This window comes from Arvicanthis niloticus, chromosome 21 (assembly GCF_011762505.2).
Source record: "Arvicanthis niloticus isolate mArvNil1 chromosome 21, mArvNil1.pat.X, whole genome shotgun sequence".
Classification (NCBI taxonomy): Eukaryota; Metazoa; Chordata; class Mammalia; order Rodentia; family Muridae; genus Arvicanthis; species Arvicanthis niloticus.
The window spans coordinates 39,574,730-39,588,468 of NC_047678.1; the positions used below are offsets into that span (position 1 = coordinate 39,574,730).

At 40.3% G+C, this 13,739-nt stretch overlaps 1 protein-coding gene across 3 annotated transcripts in view; it reads right to left on the bottom strand.

Annotated features, from left to right (window-relative positions):
• Oxsr1 (oxidative stress responsive kinase 1) overlaps positions 1 to 13,739 on the bottom strand; it is an 86,046-nt gene that overhangs the window by 53,437 nt on the left and 18,870 nt on the right. For 2 of the 3 annotated variants that reach the window (XM_034484042.2, XM_076917342.1), the window contains exons 2-3: positions 13,419 to 13,531; positions 7,784 to 7,892 (exon numbers count right to left, since the gene is read on the bottom strand). In XM_034484042.2, coding sequence (XP_034339933.1) covers positions 7,784 to 7,892; positions 13,419 to 13,531 — 222 coding nt within the window. Of the gene's footprint in view, positions 1 to 4,322; positions 4,453 to 7,783; positions 7,893 to 13,418; positions 13,532 to 13,739 lie in introns of those variants that run through there. The other variant, XM_034484043.2, reaches the window with a different exon arrangement.

Sequence of the window (13,739 nt, forward strand, 5' to 3'; positions counted from 1 at the left end):
ATGTCAGCCATGGTACATGGCCTGTGCCTTTAATCCCACAGCTGGGAGGCAAAAGCAGGGAGATTTCTGTGAGTTCAGGGCCAGCCTGGTCTACATGAGCTCTAAGACAGCCAGTACTACATAAAGACACCATATCTCAAAAAAAAAAAAAAAAAAAAAAAAAAAAAAAAAAAGATGATATATTTGGTGACTTCAAGGCGCTACTTGTCTGACATATCAAAAGAATACATGGTCTGGGTTAAGGTTTCTATTGCTGTGATGAAACACACTAACAATGTGAGGAAAAAAAATTATTTCAACTTACAGCTTTCAAGTCACACTAAACTGCTGGGGAAAGTCAGGACAGGAATTCTCACAGGGCAGGAAGCTGGAGGCAGGAGCTGATACAGGGGCTATGGAAGGTGCTTTCTCATAGCACCCATACGCGTGGCACCACCACAGTGAGATGGACCCGTCCCATCATTAATCAAGAAAACGCACTACAGGCCTGGCAGTAGTAGTGCATGCTTTCAATCCCAGCACTCGGGAGGCAGAAGCATGCAGAACTCTATGAGTTCAAGGCCAGCCTGTTCTCCAAAGCTAGTTCCAGGACAACCAGGGCTACACAGAGAAACCCTGTCTCAACAAAAGAGAGAGAGAGAGAGAGAGAGAGAGAGAGAGAGAATATGAGAGAGAGAGAATATGAGAGAGAATGAATGCCCACAGATTTGGCAACAAGCTAATCCTATGGAAGCACTTTCTGGATTATGACCCTAATGTGTCAGGCAGACATGAAAACTAGGGAGAACATATACAACACAGAGCTATCCACATGACTTATTTCAACAACATAGAGCATTTAACTCAATGATGGTGATTACAATCTTCTCTCCTCAAACATTAAAGTTACATAGAAATTTTTGTGAACTGAAACAAAGATGAAGTTAAACATGGTGAGCATAAGAGACCAACAGTGATCACTGACAGTACGATGGACCCAATTAACTAACAGTGATCACTGACAATCCGATGGACCCATTAACTAACAGTGATCACTGACAGTCCGATGGACCCAATTAACTAACAGTGATCACTGACAGTCCGATGGACCCAATTAACTAACAATGATCACTGACAGTCTGATGGACCCATTAACTAACAGTGATCACTGACAGTCCGATGGACCCATTAACTAACAGTGATCACTGACAGTCCGATGGACCCATTAACTAACAGTGATCACTGACAGTCCGATGGACCCAATTAACTAACAGTGATCACTGACAGTCCAATGGACCCATTAACTAACAATGATCACTGACAGTCCGATGGACCCATTAACTAACAGTGATCACTGACAGTCCGATGGACCCATTAACTAACAGTGCTCACTGACAGTCCGATGGACCCATTAACTAACAGTGATCACTGACAATCCGATGGACCCAATTAACTAACAGTGATCACTGACAGTCCGATGGACCCATTAACTAACAGTGCTCACTGACAGTCCAATGGACCCATTAACTAAGGCAGGGATCTGGGGAGCTGCTGAAGGAGTGCACACTGTATTTGTCCTTAACTGCAAGGAGTAGTGTACACAGAAAACTCAAGTGTTTGAACTTTTAGCAGGCAAGCTAGTAAAACCAACCAACCAACCACAACAAAAGAGAAACAGTGGACTCCTGATCTCTAGAAACTGTCATTACATAATTATGAGCCCAAGAGACTGCACTGTAACAGACACTGTAACCCCTACACTGCTTGGATGGCAGCTACCCAGTAAACTCCAGGTGCTGCAGGCTGGAATGCACGCAGTTGGTACAGCACTCATCTAGCAGGTATGAGTTTGGGTTTGATCCCCAGCAATGCATAACCAAGTATGGTGGTCTCTTGTCACCCCAGTTTTGGAGACTAAATAAATAGGAGGTGAGCCTCAATACACACCGTGTTGGAAGAGGCCAGAGGCTAGCCCTCTACTATATAAAAACCTATCTTAAAAAGAAATTTTCAAAAGAAAAATAAATAAAACCCAAGCATTTTTAGAATAAAGCAAATAAGAGGCCAGGCAGCGGTGGTGCACGCCTTTAATCCCAGCACTTGGGAGGCAGAGGCAGGTGGATTTCTGAGTTCAAAGCGAGCCTGGTCTACAAAGTGAGTTCCAGGACAGCCAGAGATACACAGAGAAACCCTGTCTCGAAAACCAAAGCCAAAAAAAAAGAGATTTAGTACAAATTTTGTTATAAAGCAAAAAGTTAAAAATATAGCTCTTCTACTCCCCAGATAACCTGTGTGTGTGCCATCACGTGCCATCACAACCTGGGCACCGGGAGACGGCAACGCAGAGCCTGGACTGTCCAAGGAAAGCATGATAATTATCAGAATAATGTCCAAGAGACACAGCTCGGTGGCTAAGAGCACTTGCTGCTCTTGCAGAGAACCTGGGTTCAGTTCCCAGCAGCCACATGATGGTTCACAACCGTCTCTAGTTCCAGGAGACCCAATGCCCTCTTCTGACTTCTGTAGGCACTGCACACACGATACACTACATACATATAAATAAATACATCTAATAAAAGTAAAAAGTGTTAAAAACATTTTAAAGAAAATAACAATATGGACAAAGAGTGAAGCAGCTGCAGAGCTAAGATGCCTGTTAAACTGGCAATTAACTCGATCGTGTGAGCTAATCAACATGCCACTCTCCTTACTTTACCGCTATGGAAAGATCCATTTTAAAACAAAAATACACTCATTTAAAAACTTAGCTAGCTATTATTCTCTCTTCTTCTTCTTCCAGGGCTAGAGACTGAAGCCATGGCATTGCCCATGCTAGACAATCATTCTATCATCGAACTTTGTCCTCAACCCATAATGACTACTACCACTCCTAAGATGTTTCTGAGCCATTGAACTGTGAGAGGGCCCAAAATCTGTTTAGCTCAGTATTCCATTATAAGCCAATACATGTCAAAAAACTAAAAACACACAGTTATTGATTAAACATGCACAGCACATCACTATTAGTCTGATATTTTACTGGGTCCTGCTTAGGAAAAGGGATCACCCATATTTTCAACTCTAAGAATATGACAAAGATAAAGATGGTTCTAAACAACAAATACCTTACTATCTAGAAAAATACATCTAAATTAGATGCTTACAATTCTATACATAATCCTTTAATGATTATAGGTACTTGTTTTCCTTCCTTTCCAAATTTTTCTTCAGCACTTGGGATTCATTTTATTTATTTCTATGTGCATGTGTGATTATGGTACATGCAAGTGGATTGGGGTCAAAGGATAATTTTATAGGCCCAACTACCTGGATTTTTAGAGATCTTATACTGTAGTGTGGTGCTAACAAATTGCAGAAACAGGTATTTGGACAGAAAATAGTTCTAAGGTTTATAAGAATATTAATAAATGCCAACACTACACAGAGACTCTATCTCAAAAAAAACAATAAAAAATTAATTTAAATTAAACATGTAGAGTTTTTTCTTATTGCTGGAAATATCAGAATAAAATTCCTTAATGTAAATAAAAAATATATGTATGTTTATGTGTATGTGTGTGTATGTATGTGTATATGTATGAATATAGTGAATGTAGTTCTAGATATTTCTATATTTCTATATTTGTTTTCTAAATATTTCTTAATATACTTACTAAGTTTAAATGTTTACTCTATAATAGTAAAAGATTTCACCATCTTAAAAAATGCAGAACTTTTATTTGGTTTTTTGTGTTTGTTTTGTTTTTCGAGACAGGGTTTCTCTGTGTAGCCCTGGCTGTCCTGGAACTCACTCTGTAGATCAGGCTGGCCTCGAACTCAGAAATCTACCTGCCTCTGCCTCCCAAGTGCTGGGATTAAAGGCGTGCGCCACCACTGCCCGGCAAGTGCAGAACTTTTAATATTTAAATATATATTAGAATAATGTTGACTTATAAAAATATATGTAATTATATAAAGACGTATGACTAGGGCATACTTTAAAGTATCCTAGTGCTAGGTTGGAAAAATCAGATACTGACCCAGGACACCTAAGACGAGGAGAGACAATGAGCAAGTTAAAAAATACTTTATCCTTCTCACAGGGAAGCGGCCTGCGATCAGGATCATAGAGAGGAACAGCAATCTTTAACAAGACACTTAATGTGCATACCGTTGCAGAAAAGATGGGTGAGCACACAGGAAGTGATGAGAATTAAACAGACGCTCCCATTTATCATGAAATTTTTTTCAAAACATGAAAAACTCCATATTACATATATTTATAAATCACAAATAAAGACGATTATGCTATAGGTGATCAATAACAAAAGATACAGTATTACCTAATGTTCCCATAATCTGTCCATACTGAAAAGAACCATGCTTGACCACCATCTTGAAAGGTGGTTGGCGTTAGCAACCATCATATGAAACAGGCCTTTAACAAAGCAATCCAGGTTCTCCAGTGTGTCACTAATGGGATTAAAACAAAAAGGTGATTCTGGCTACGCTGAAAGCATCAAAGAGCAAGGACAGGCCCCTATAGTAACTAAGCTGCTTTATGCACCACACACATGAAAGCACAGGGGTACCTTCACTTCTACGATCTCCAGTCACCCTTCTCAACACCCAGGAACACTCATTCAACAAAAAGTAAAAAAGTTCAGACCTGAAACTCTTCCAGTGAGAGATACTTTCTAAAGAGAAAGGTATATTTTATTCTAAAGCCTATGTTTCTCTGAGGAAGTATGAAGTAAAATATTATGCCAAAGCTGTAAACTAAATAAATGTGGATTCTTTCTTCTACAACTATACACTGTAAGATGGAAAATCACATTCTCTTACAAAATCATACAGGCACATAGAAACTAAGCAACACAAAGATGGGAAGGCTGAGGCCCTGTTACTCACAAGTCCTACCAACCATGCTACACATTCAAACCCAAGCCTTACCAAAGGGGGAAAATAGATATATCACTATATATAGCATGTGTCTTCAGATAACCATAAAAATGTTCAATCTATACATGCTAAATGTACATATATTTGTGTATATTACAAATACTCTACAAGAAAAAATACATAATTATTCTAATACTGGGGGAATCAAGATTTCTGTGCAAAAGAAAACAGATTCAAGTATAATATTAAAAGTTTTATAAATTTATATTATATCTAATAGAAAATATTAATGTGAAATTATGATTTATTTGTAACATACAGTATTTCCAATCTCTAAAAGCACTGAGGCCAGAGCACTGGACACTCCAAGTATTTAAGTTTTGCTGTATACTGCCAGTCTTCAGAAGAAATGTCAACACTTCTTAGAATATTGGCTGACTATAGATCTGGGGAGAAAGAGATACAAACGTGAACCTGAGAAATTCTGAATATGGTTGGGAAGACAGCTTAAGCCAGTTTTTTTTTTTTTTTTTAAAAAAAAAAAAAAAAAAAAAAGAGCAACCACCAGGACCTAAGTTCAGTTCCCAGAACCCCCTTGAAAGAAAAGACTGGATGTGGGGACCACACTTGTAATCCCAGTGCAGTAGAGATTACTGGATAGGGATTATAAGACCCCTGTGGTTTGCTGGCCAGCCAGCCTAGACTACTTAGCAAAAACCAGGGCAATCTAAAAAATTAAAAATTAAAGCTGTCCTTTTACCTACTGCACACATATGAACACAAGCACACAAAAATATAAACATGTGTATGCACATGTACACTCAAACACACAGGAACACAGAGAGAGGGGAAGGGAAGGAATGAGACAGAAAGAGCGCTGGAGTTTCTCAAACAGCAAGAAACCAGCTATATTCTAAGCTTGTCCCAAACTGAAATCTTCCCGCGTAGCCTCTTATATGCTCACATGCTCCTATGACAGGCATGAGCCATCACACCCAGCTCAACAAGCAATTGTTTTAAAGTTATTTTAGATTAGCTTTATGTGTGAGTATATAAATATGAACTACATCCATGTCTGGTATCCCTGGAGGTCAGAAAGCATTGGATCTGCAGGAACTGGAGTGACAGATGGTTGTAGGCTAGCTACCATGTACGTGCTGAGAAGGGAAATCAGTCTTCTCCAACAACAAGTTTTCTTAACTACTGAGCCATCTCTCTCTAGGCCAGCAATCAATTCTTAAAATACATTTGAATGTTTCCTTGCTCCTGAGGGCAGGCATGTATGCTCCAGTGCACATGTGGTCAGAGGACACCCTTTCAGAGCTGCACTCTTATCCAGCCTTTACACAGGTCCCAGAGACCCAAGAAGGCACTAGGCTTACACCTCACAGCAACTGTTTCACCAGCTAAGCCATCTTGCCTGCCCTCAATCTTTCTATTCTGCCTTTTTAATGGGAACTGTAGTAGAGATTAAAGAGCCCCAGTTAATAAGGCAAGGTTCCTCTAAAAAAAAAAAAAAAAAAAAAAAAAAAGAAAAGAAGCAGGCAGGAGGGCTGGAGATAGCTCAGCGGTTAAGAACACTGGCTGCTCTTCCAGAGGTCCTGAGTTCAATTCCTAGCAATCACATAGTGACTCACAACCATCTATAGGGGGATCTGATGCCCTCTTCAGGCAGGTAGATGTATATGCAGCAGAGTACTCATACATTAAATAAATAAAATTTAAAAAAAAAAAAAAAAAAAAAATCAGGGGTAGAGATGGCTCAGCAGTTAAGAGCACTGACTACTCTTCCAGAGATCCTGAGTTCAATTCCCAGAAACCACATGATTACTCACAACCCTCTTTAATGGGATCTGATGCCCTCTTCTGGTGTACATGAAGACAGCTGATAGATATATATCTTTAAGAAAAAATCAGCTTGCCTGGCAGTGGTAGCGCATGCCTTTAATCCCAGCACTTGGGAGGCAGAGGCAGGTAGATTTCTGAGTTCGAGGCCAGCCTGGTCTACTGAGTGAGTTTCAGGACAGCCAGGGCTACACAGAGAAATCCTGCCTTGAAAAAAACAAAAAACAAACAAACAAAAAACAAACAAACAAAAAAATCAGCTTATATTTACAAAGTAAACAATGCAATAATAAAAATAACTTCTAACAAATTACCTGATTTAAACAAGGAATAAATGCTAAAATAATAAAATGTAAGTCCTACAGGGATATAGAAAATAGTGCCAAAGTTTCATCTTACAGATTACCTGATAGCTACAAGGAAAATAGTTTTCACAGAGAGGCTTGAGTTGCTACAACCTTAAGCAAAAACAAAGTAAACTTTACTATTAAAAACCCACTTAGCTAGAAAACACTTCCTGATGTGATGCGTTGTGAAATGATCAACACTCCAGATCTAAAAATACTCAGTTTGAATTTGATCAAGCTGAACTTTCAATCTAACACTTAGTATGCTAGAAATAGACATACAGACTATGGGTGACATCAAAACAGAAGAATCAAATAAACCAACATAAATGGACAAAATCTTTCAATCAGTTTATGTCCTGAAAGGGAGGAGGAGGAAACCATACTTAAGACATGTCAGAGGCAAACAGCCAAATGGCAAGTGTTAACCGATCAGAGCTACACACTAGCATTTGTTTTACTGAAACTACAATCTCAGTATCTCCTCAAATGAAAAATGTCCGCAAAACCCTATCAGGATGAGAAAACTTTTTATTTATGTATTTATTTAGACAGGATCACACTGTGTATGTAGCTCTGGTTGGCTGAAATTTGATATGTAGATCAGGCTGGCCTTGAACTCACAAAGACCTGCTGCCTCTGCCTCCTGAGTACGGAAAATAGTGCATTTTTAACGTAATGAAACTTAGCATTATACTGTGTCTACTCACCTCCACTTAGCAGCTTCATGACTAGCCACAGCTCATCTTTTACCACAAAAGATGTGTAGTACGACACAATATTAGGATGATGGCATTGACTCATGGCTTGAATTTCTTTCTACAAAGAAAAAAAATACATGATTATTGACTAAATTCCAACTTAAAGCAGTCCCTATAAATAAGCAAATCTAGATCCTGTTGCCCAGAACTATGGTACAATATTTTCTGGGATTTCCAAGGAACTGACTGCTTCATGAATGGCTAAACTGAAACCAGGAGTCAGGCCAGGCTACATGCGTCTCTAATCCCGGCACTTGAGAGGAAGGAAGAAGACAGAGTTAGTGGACAGTCTGACCAGGATGCACAGAGGCCAGATCCTGTCTCCAAAGGCTAACACAGGGGAGGTAGCTGTGATGTATGCCTTTAATCTCAGCACTAGGATAGACAGAGACAGGGAGATCTCGGAGTGTGAGGCCAGTCTGGCCTACAGAGTGAGATCCAGGACCACCTCGGCTACACAGAGAAACCCCATCTCAAAACCCTCACCCTTCCCTCAAAAGCTCTAAACCAGAAAATGTCAAGGTTTCCCTCCATCACTCCTGACTCTACTCCTTGTACACACTGCACTAAGAATCTCTGAAACTACAGACACACACTGCTTATCACACAAGGCATCCTGAATAACCATCTTAGACGATCAGGCCCGCAAAGAATAATTACTAATAAACAGAAGGAAGGGGATTTTAGTCTGTTTGTGGGGGTTGTTTTGTCTTTAGAAATATCAGGTCACCTAATTTTTGTGAGAAGACTTAACAATTTTACCCCAAAGAGAAATACACTGAAATGAACAAAGTTATAAACTAAATCCGGAGTAGTGAACCCTGTGCCAAAGCCTAATTCTATCTCAGGTTATAAAATGCAAATGAACAAAGAATCAGAAATGTTTTAAAGAACCCTGAGAGAAACCAGCCCCTCTGTTCCTACCTAGTCCCCTCTCCTATGATGTAGACACACAGACTTGCAGCTTCTGTCTCTGGACCTCAAACCTCCCATTCCCTCTGTATCATATATTCCCACAGCATCTTCACTTAGCAGTCTGGTTTCAGTGGATGGACTTTCACCATTTTTCCAGGGCATCAGGTTCATCAAGTGATGCTGCAGCTGCAGCTTCTATTATCACCACCAGCACCACCACCACCACCACCAGCAGCAGCAGCAGCAGCATAAAAAAGGAACTGTAACAACTTTATTTTTATTTTTTCTGGATGAGAGAGGCCTTAGACTGGAAGTCCCAAGAGCCCATAACTCAAATCACCTTCTCGGCACCTTCTCCCATCACAGCATATATGTACTACATAGCACACTATGTGCCTAGTTGTCTGGTTCTGTCGGGCTGAGGGCTACAAGAAGGCAAGAATGAGACTCCTACACGTGATGGCCCATGTGAGGGGAAGGCAAGAGAAACAGGGACAGATTCAGTGCCACAGAGATTTGTTTTAAATATTTATTTTATTTTATGAGTCTGAGTATTTTGCCTGAATAGGTTTAAATCATTCTTGTTTGGGGTATGTGCATGCATGTATGCATCCGTGTACCCATGAAAGTCAGAAAAGGGCAATGGATCACTTGGAGCTGTGAAAGTCACAGGCGGTTGTGAGCCACCTGCCTTGGTCAGGTCCTCCAGGAAGACAGCAAATGCTCAGAACCACTGAGTCATCTCTAGCTCCCACACTCACTGTCCACTTAATCTCTTTGCACACCGCCCCACAGAACTGCAAGCTCCACAAAAACTAAGGACAGTCTCTGCATTTCCCACTATGCCTGACACACATGTACATCTCTAATAAATATCTGTTGAATAAAAAATCTGTTGAGTGGAAAGCTTTATACAGCTTTCCATTTATTCATGCACATGCCTTCTATCCTTCTATTCTTGGAAGAAAAAAGGGTTTTTCCTTCTTTAAAAATAATAATGAAGTGCTCAGTAAATAATAGTCTTTCATCTTTTCTACTTAAATGCAAATTTATTTGTAGCAAAGACCTTGTACATATTTTGCAAGCCCTAAAGAGAACAGCATAGGCTTTTGCAAGGCTCCTTAACTTCTAAAACTGTAAATAGGAAAAGAAAAAAAGGAAAGAAGAAAGCACTTGCCTATTTACACAGTTAGCGAGGACTTCAGGTAAGACAGGTAAGATATGTGCATGTAAAAAGGACACGAACAGATAGGTCAGCATGCACATGGCAAATTAGTAATCACATTAAACATTACAGGAATCAACAGGAGAAAACAGCCAAGACAGGCAAGGGTGATGGAAGAATCCTTTGGGAAGAGCTAGGAGCTCAGTTTAGCCCTCAGACTATGAGGAAACAGAGCAGTATGGAATGGAAGGCAAGTGACCGCCCACCTCAGTATTTAGGAATTGAGCCACATTCCCCAGCCCCACAGTAATATTTAAGTATGACAAAGTATGTAAGACAGATTTAAGGCACAACTGACATTAACTCCAACTCGAAGGGATCTGGTATCTCTGACCTCTGCAGACATCCACACGTGTGTTCACATACCCACCACCACACAGAAACACAAACACACACATAATTTTTAAAATACTAAATCTTTTTTTTTAATTGGTATTAGGCCAGGTATGATGGCACATGCCTCTAATTGCAGCAGCTAGAAGGGAAGCACAGAGAGCTGTTGAGTTCAAGGCCAACTTGATCTATACAGAGAGAAGTTCAGACCAGCCAGGGCTACTTGTTGAATCCCTGGCTGAAAAGCAAAGAAGCAAACGGCAGCACAATGACCACTGCAAAGACATTTGATTGAGCAGGTCATACTCAGTACAGCTGTTGACCTAAGACGTTTGATTGAGCAGGTCATAGGAGTATTTAAGTGTCTACTGTACCAACTATGTCAGGCCCAATCGCTGACCACCACAAACTCTCATAAAACTGACACTCTGGTAAAGAAGTTAAAGAACACTATGACAACAGAAAAATAGTTTGATAAAAATCAAAAGAGTCCACTAGAGAGACACAAAAACTAGGAGGCACAACCAGCAAGCTCTCTGAAGTCCTACTGCACTGACAGTGAAAAACCTCAATTGTCTAATTACCTGGAACCAGACCATAAAGAACCTTTTGAGTATATTAAAAATTTAGCCTTTATCCTAACAGCTAGGGGAAAACACCAAAGCTCTAACTATATATATTTTCGCAAATCATTCTGGCTGCAATTTAGGAAATAAATGAAGACTAGAGGCAAACTACTCTCCACACGAATAAGAGATACTGGAAAAACAATAGATAACTCATTCTTAGATATAGCTCTACAGTCACATTCATATTAGAGAAAGTTGAGAGAGCAGATCTTACAACTCTTCAAGCTTAGAGCTGTCTTTAAAGGCTTAAAAACCAGCAGCTCAGTGATAGAGCACTTGCTTAGCACACGTCAGGCCAAAGTTCAATGTCCAGTTTCAAAAAGCTAAAAAGGCAATATACAGGAAAGGGAGGAGCCAAAAGGTAAAGAGGAAGTGTGAAGAACAGACTCGGTAGCTGGCCGAGGGGGGTGGTGAGAAAAAGGACTGGACAGCAGTGACAAGCCTGAGGACAAGCTGCAGCTTTACGTGGTAGGCTACACTCTGAACTGTAACCTGAGAAACTGTGTATTTCTAGAGTTTTCTAGCAGGAGACTACCAAGGACAGTAAAGATTGATAGCCTCCTCCAGCACCCTCCTCCTCTCAAGGTGCAGAATCTCCCTCACATAACACCTGTTCCAGTTACGCTTTTTCTCTTCTGAATAAACACAAGTGCCATGCAAGTGTGTATCATCTTCACTTAAATTTCCAGCATCCTCCTTAGCACCTATTAAGTCTACCCTTGCTGATAAGACTGCTTCCTCAAAGTGTTTCACAGTCAGCTAATGCCTTTCCTTCTTTCCTTCCTTCTCTCTCCCTCTCTCCCTCCCTCCCTCTTTCTTTCTTTCTTTCTTTCTTTCTTTCTTTCTTTCTTTCTTTCCTCTCTCTCTCTCCCTCTCTCCCTCCCTCCCTCTCTCCCTCCCTCCCTCCCTCCCTCCTTCCTTCCTTCCTTCCTTCCTTCCTTCCTTCCTTCCTTCCTTCCTCTCATTTTTAAAGTTGGGGTCCAACTGTAGACCAGGCTGGCCTGGAACTCGATGAGATCCACCTGCCTTTACCTCCTGAGTATGGGATCACCAGTATCCACTCCCACACCTGAGCCAAGCATGGTAGCACACACCTTTGGTCCCAGTACTTAGGACGCAAAGGCAGGCAGATCTCTAAATCCAAGGCCAGGCTGGTTTATATATCAAATTCCAGGACAGTCAGTATTATAAAGAGACCCTGTCTCAAAATATGATTTTTAAAGCTAATTTCCCTTGCTAAGCACTAACTACGTATTATTTTGAGACAAAGTCTCTCTACATAGCCCTGGCTGTCCTGAAACTCACTATATAGCCTACTCAAGGCTACATTGTTAAACTGCACTGCTAATCCAAGAACACAACAGAAATACAAAACAATCCCTTTGAAGTTGCTTTTTTTTAGGAGTCAGAGAATTATCTTTTTATCAGCATTTTTTTCTATCTAGGTTCAATTCCCAGAATCCACATAAAAGCATGGCAGAGCACACGCTTTAATTCCAGGACTGGGAAGACTCTGGGGCTTGACTGTCAGCCAGTCAAGTGAACTACCAAGTTCCAGGCTCTCCTCAAACAATAAGGTGAAAAGCAATTGAGGAAGACATCCAGCATCGATCTCTGGCCTACCTACGCACTTGCAGACCCACAAACATGTACATGTGTGTGCATGCACATGTGCACACACATACACCAAAGTAAACTCTAAAAAAAAATTTAAACCAGCATGATGGCACGTGCCTTTAATCTCAGCCCTCAGGTGGCAGAAGCTGGTGGATCTCTGAGTCTGAGAGTCTAAGGCCTGCCTGATCTATGATCTCAATCTGAGAAATCCAGAGTAGCCTGAGGTATGTAGTGAGACCCTAACTCAAAACAAAAACAAAAAACAAGTTTTTAAAATAAGTAGAGCTAAAGGATCCCTGTTTTCTGGCCTCATCTTACATCAGTGTACAGAACACACATTGATACTGTGTTTCTCTAAGGCCAGTATCTTTTAAAAGATTCTTGACCCAGGAATCAAAAATCCACAGTATTACTTAAAGAAAGGAAAACTAAGTAACCACATAAACAAGAACAAGAACATAAACATAAACAAGAACAAACATCAATCATACAATACGAGGACATATGCTCAATAAACTATGCACGTTCAGTGGCTACTACACACATATTTACTAAACCTACATGAGCAAACAGACAGTGGTACAAGCCATCCCTGTATAGAGCAAATACACAAAAAGAACAAAATCACAAGAATGTTAAGAAATTAAAATATCCAGTCTAAAAAAAGTATGCATTAAATATTAACCTCAGCATAATGAGATTGTAATTTTTTTCAACTTGCTTTGATTTTATAAATTTTATAACCATTTTATTAGTAAAAATAAGTCACATTCTCAGAAGAAACTAAACATATCAAGTTATTTCTTCTTTTAACATGAACTATAGGAACACATTTCTCCGTGTGGGAAGCAGGAGCTATGCATACCAGGAGCTCATCCATGCTAGTCTGACACTTCTCCAGGTTTATCCGTTTGATTGCCACTCTCTCCTTTTTGGGGGCACAGTAAGCTGCTTGGACCACGGCAGTTGCTCCACTCCCTGAAAGCAAACACATATGTAAATATACATATAAAGCATGGCATTTTCAATCCCCACACGGTTAAACAATGAAGAATAAGCATGCCGTGTCCCACAGTAGATGATGAATGAGGAGAAACACTCCAGAAAGCTGGAGAACACAAGCTTCAGAACCTCAGGGCCGCCGGGCGGTGGTGGCGCACGCCTTTAATCCCAGCACTTGGGAGGC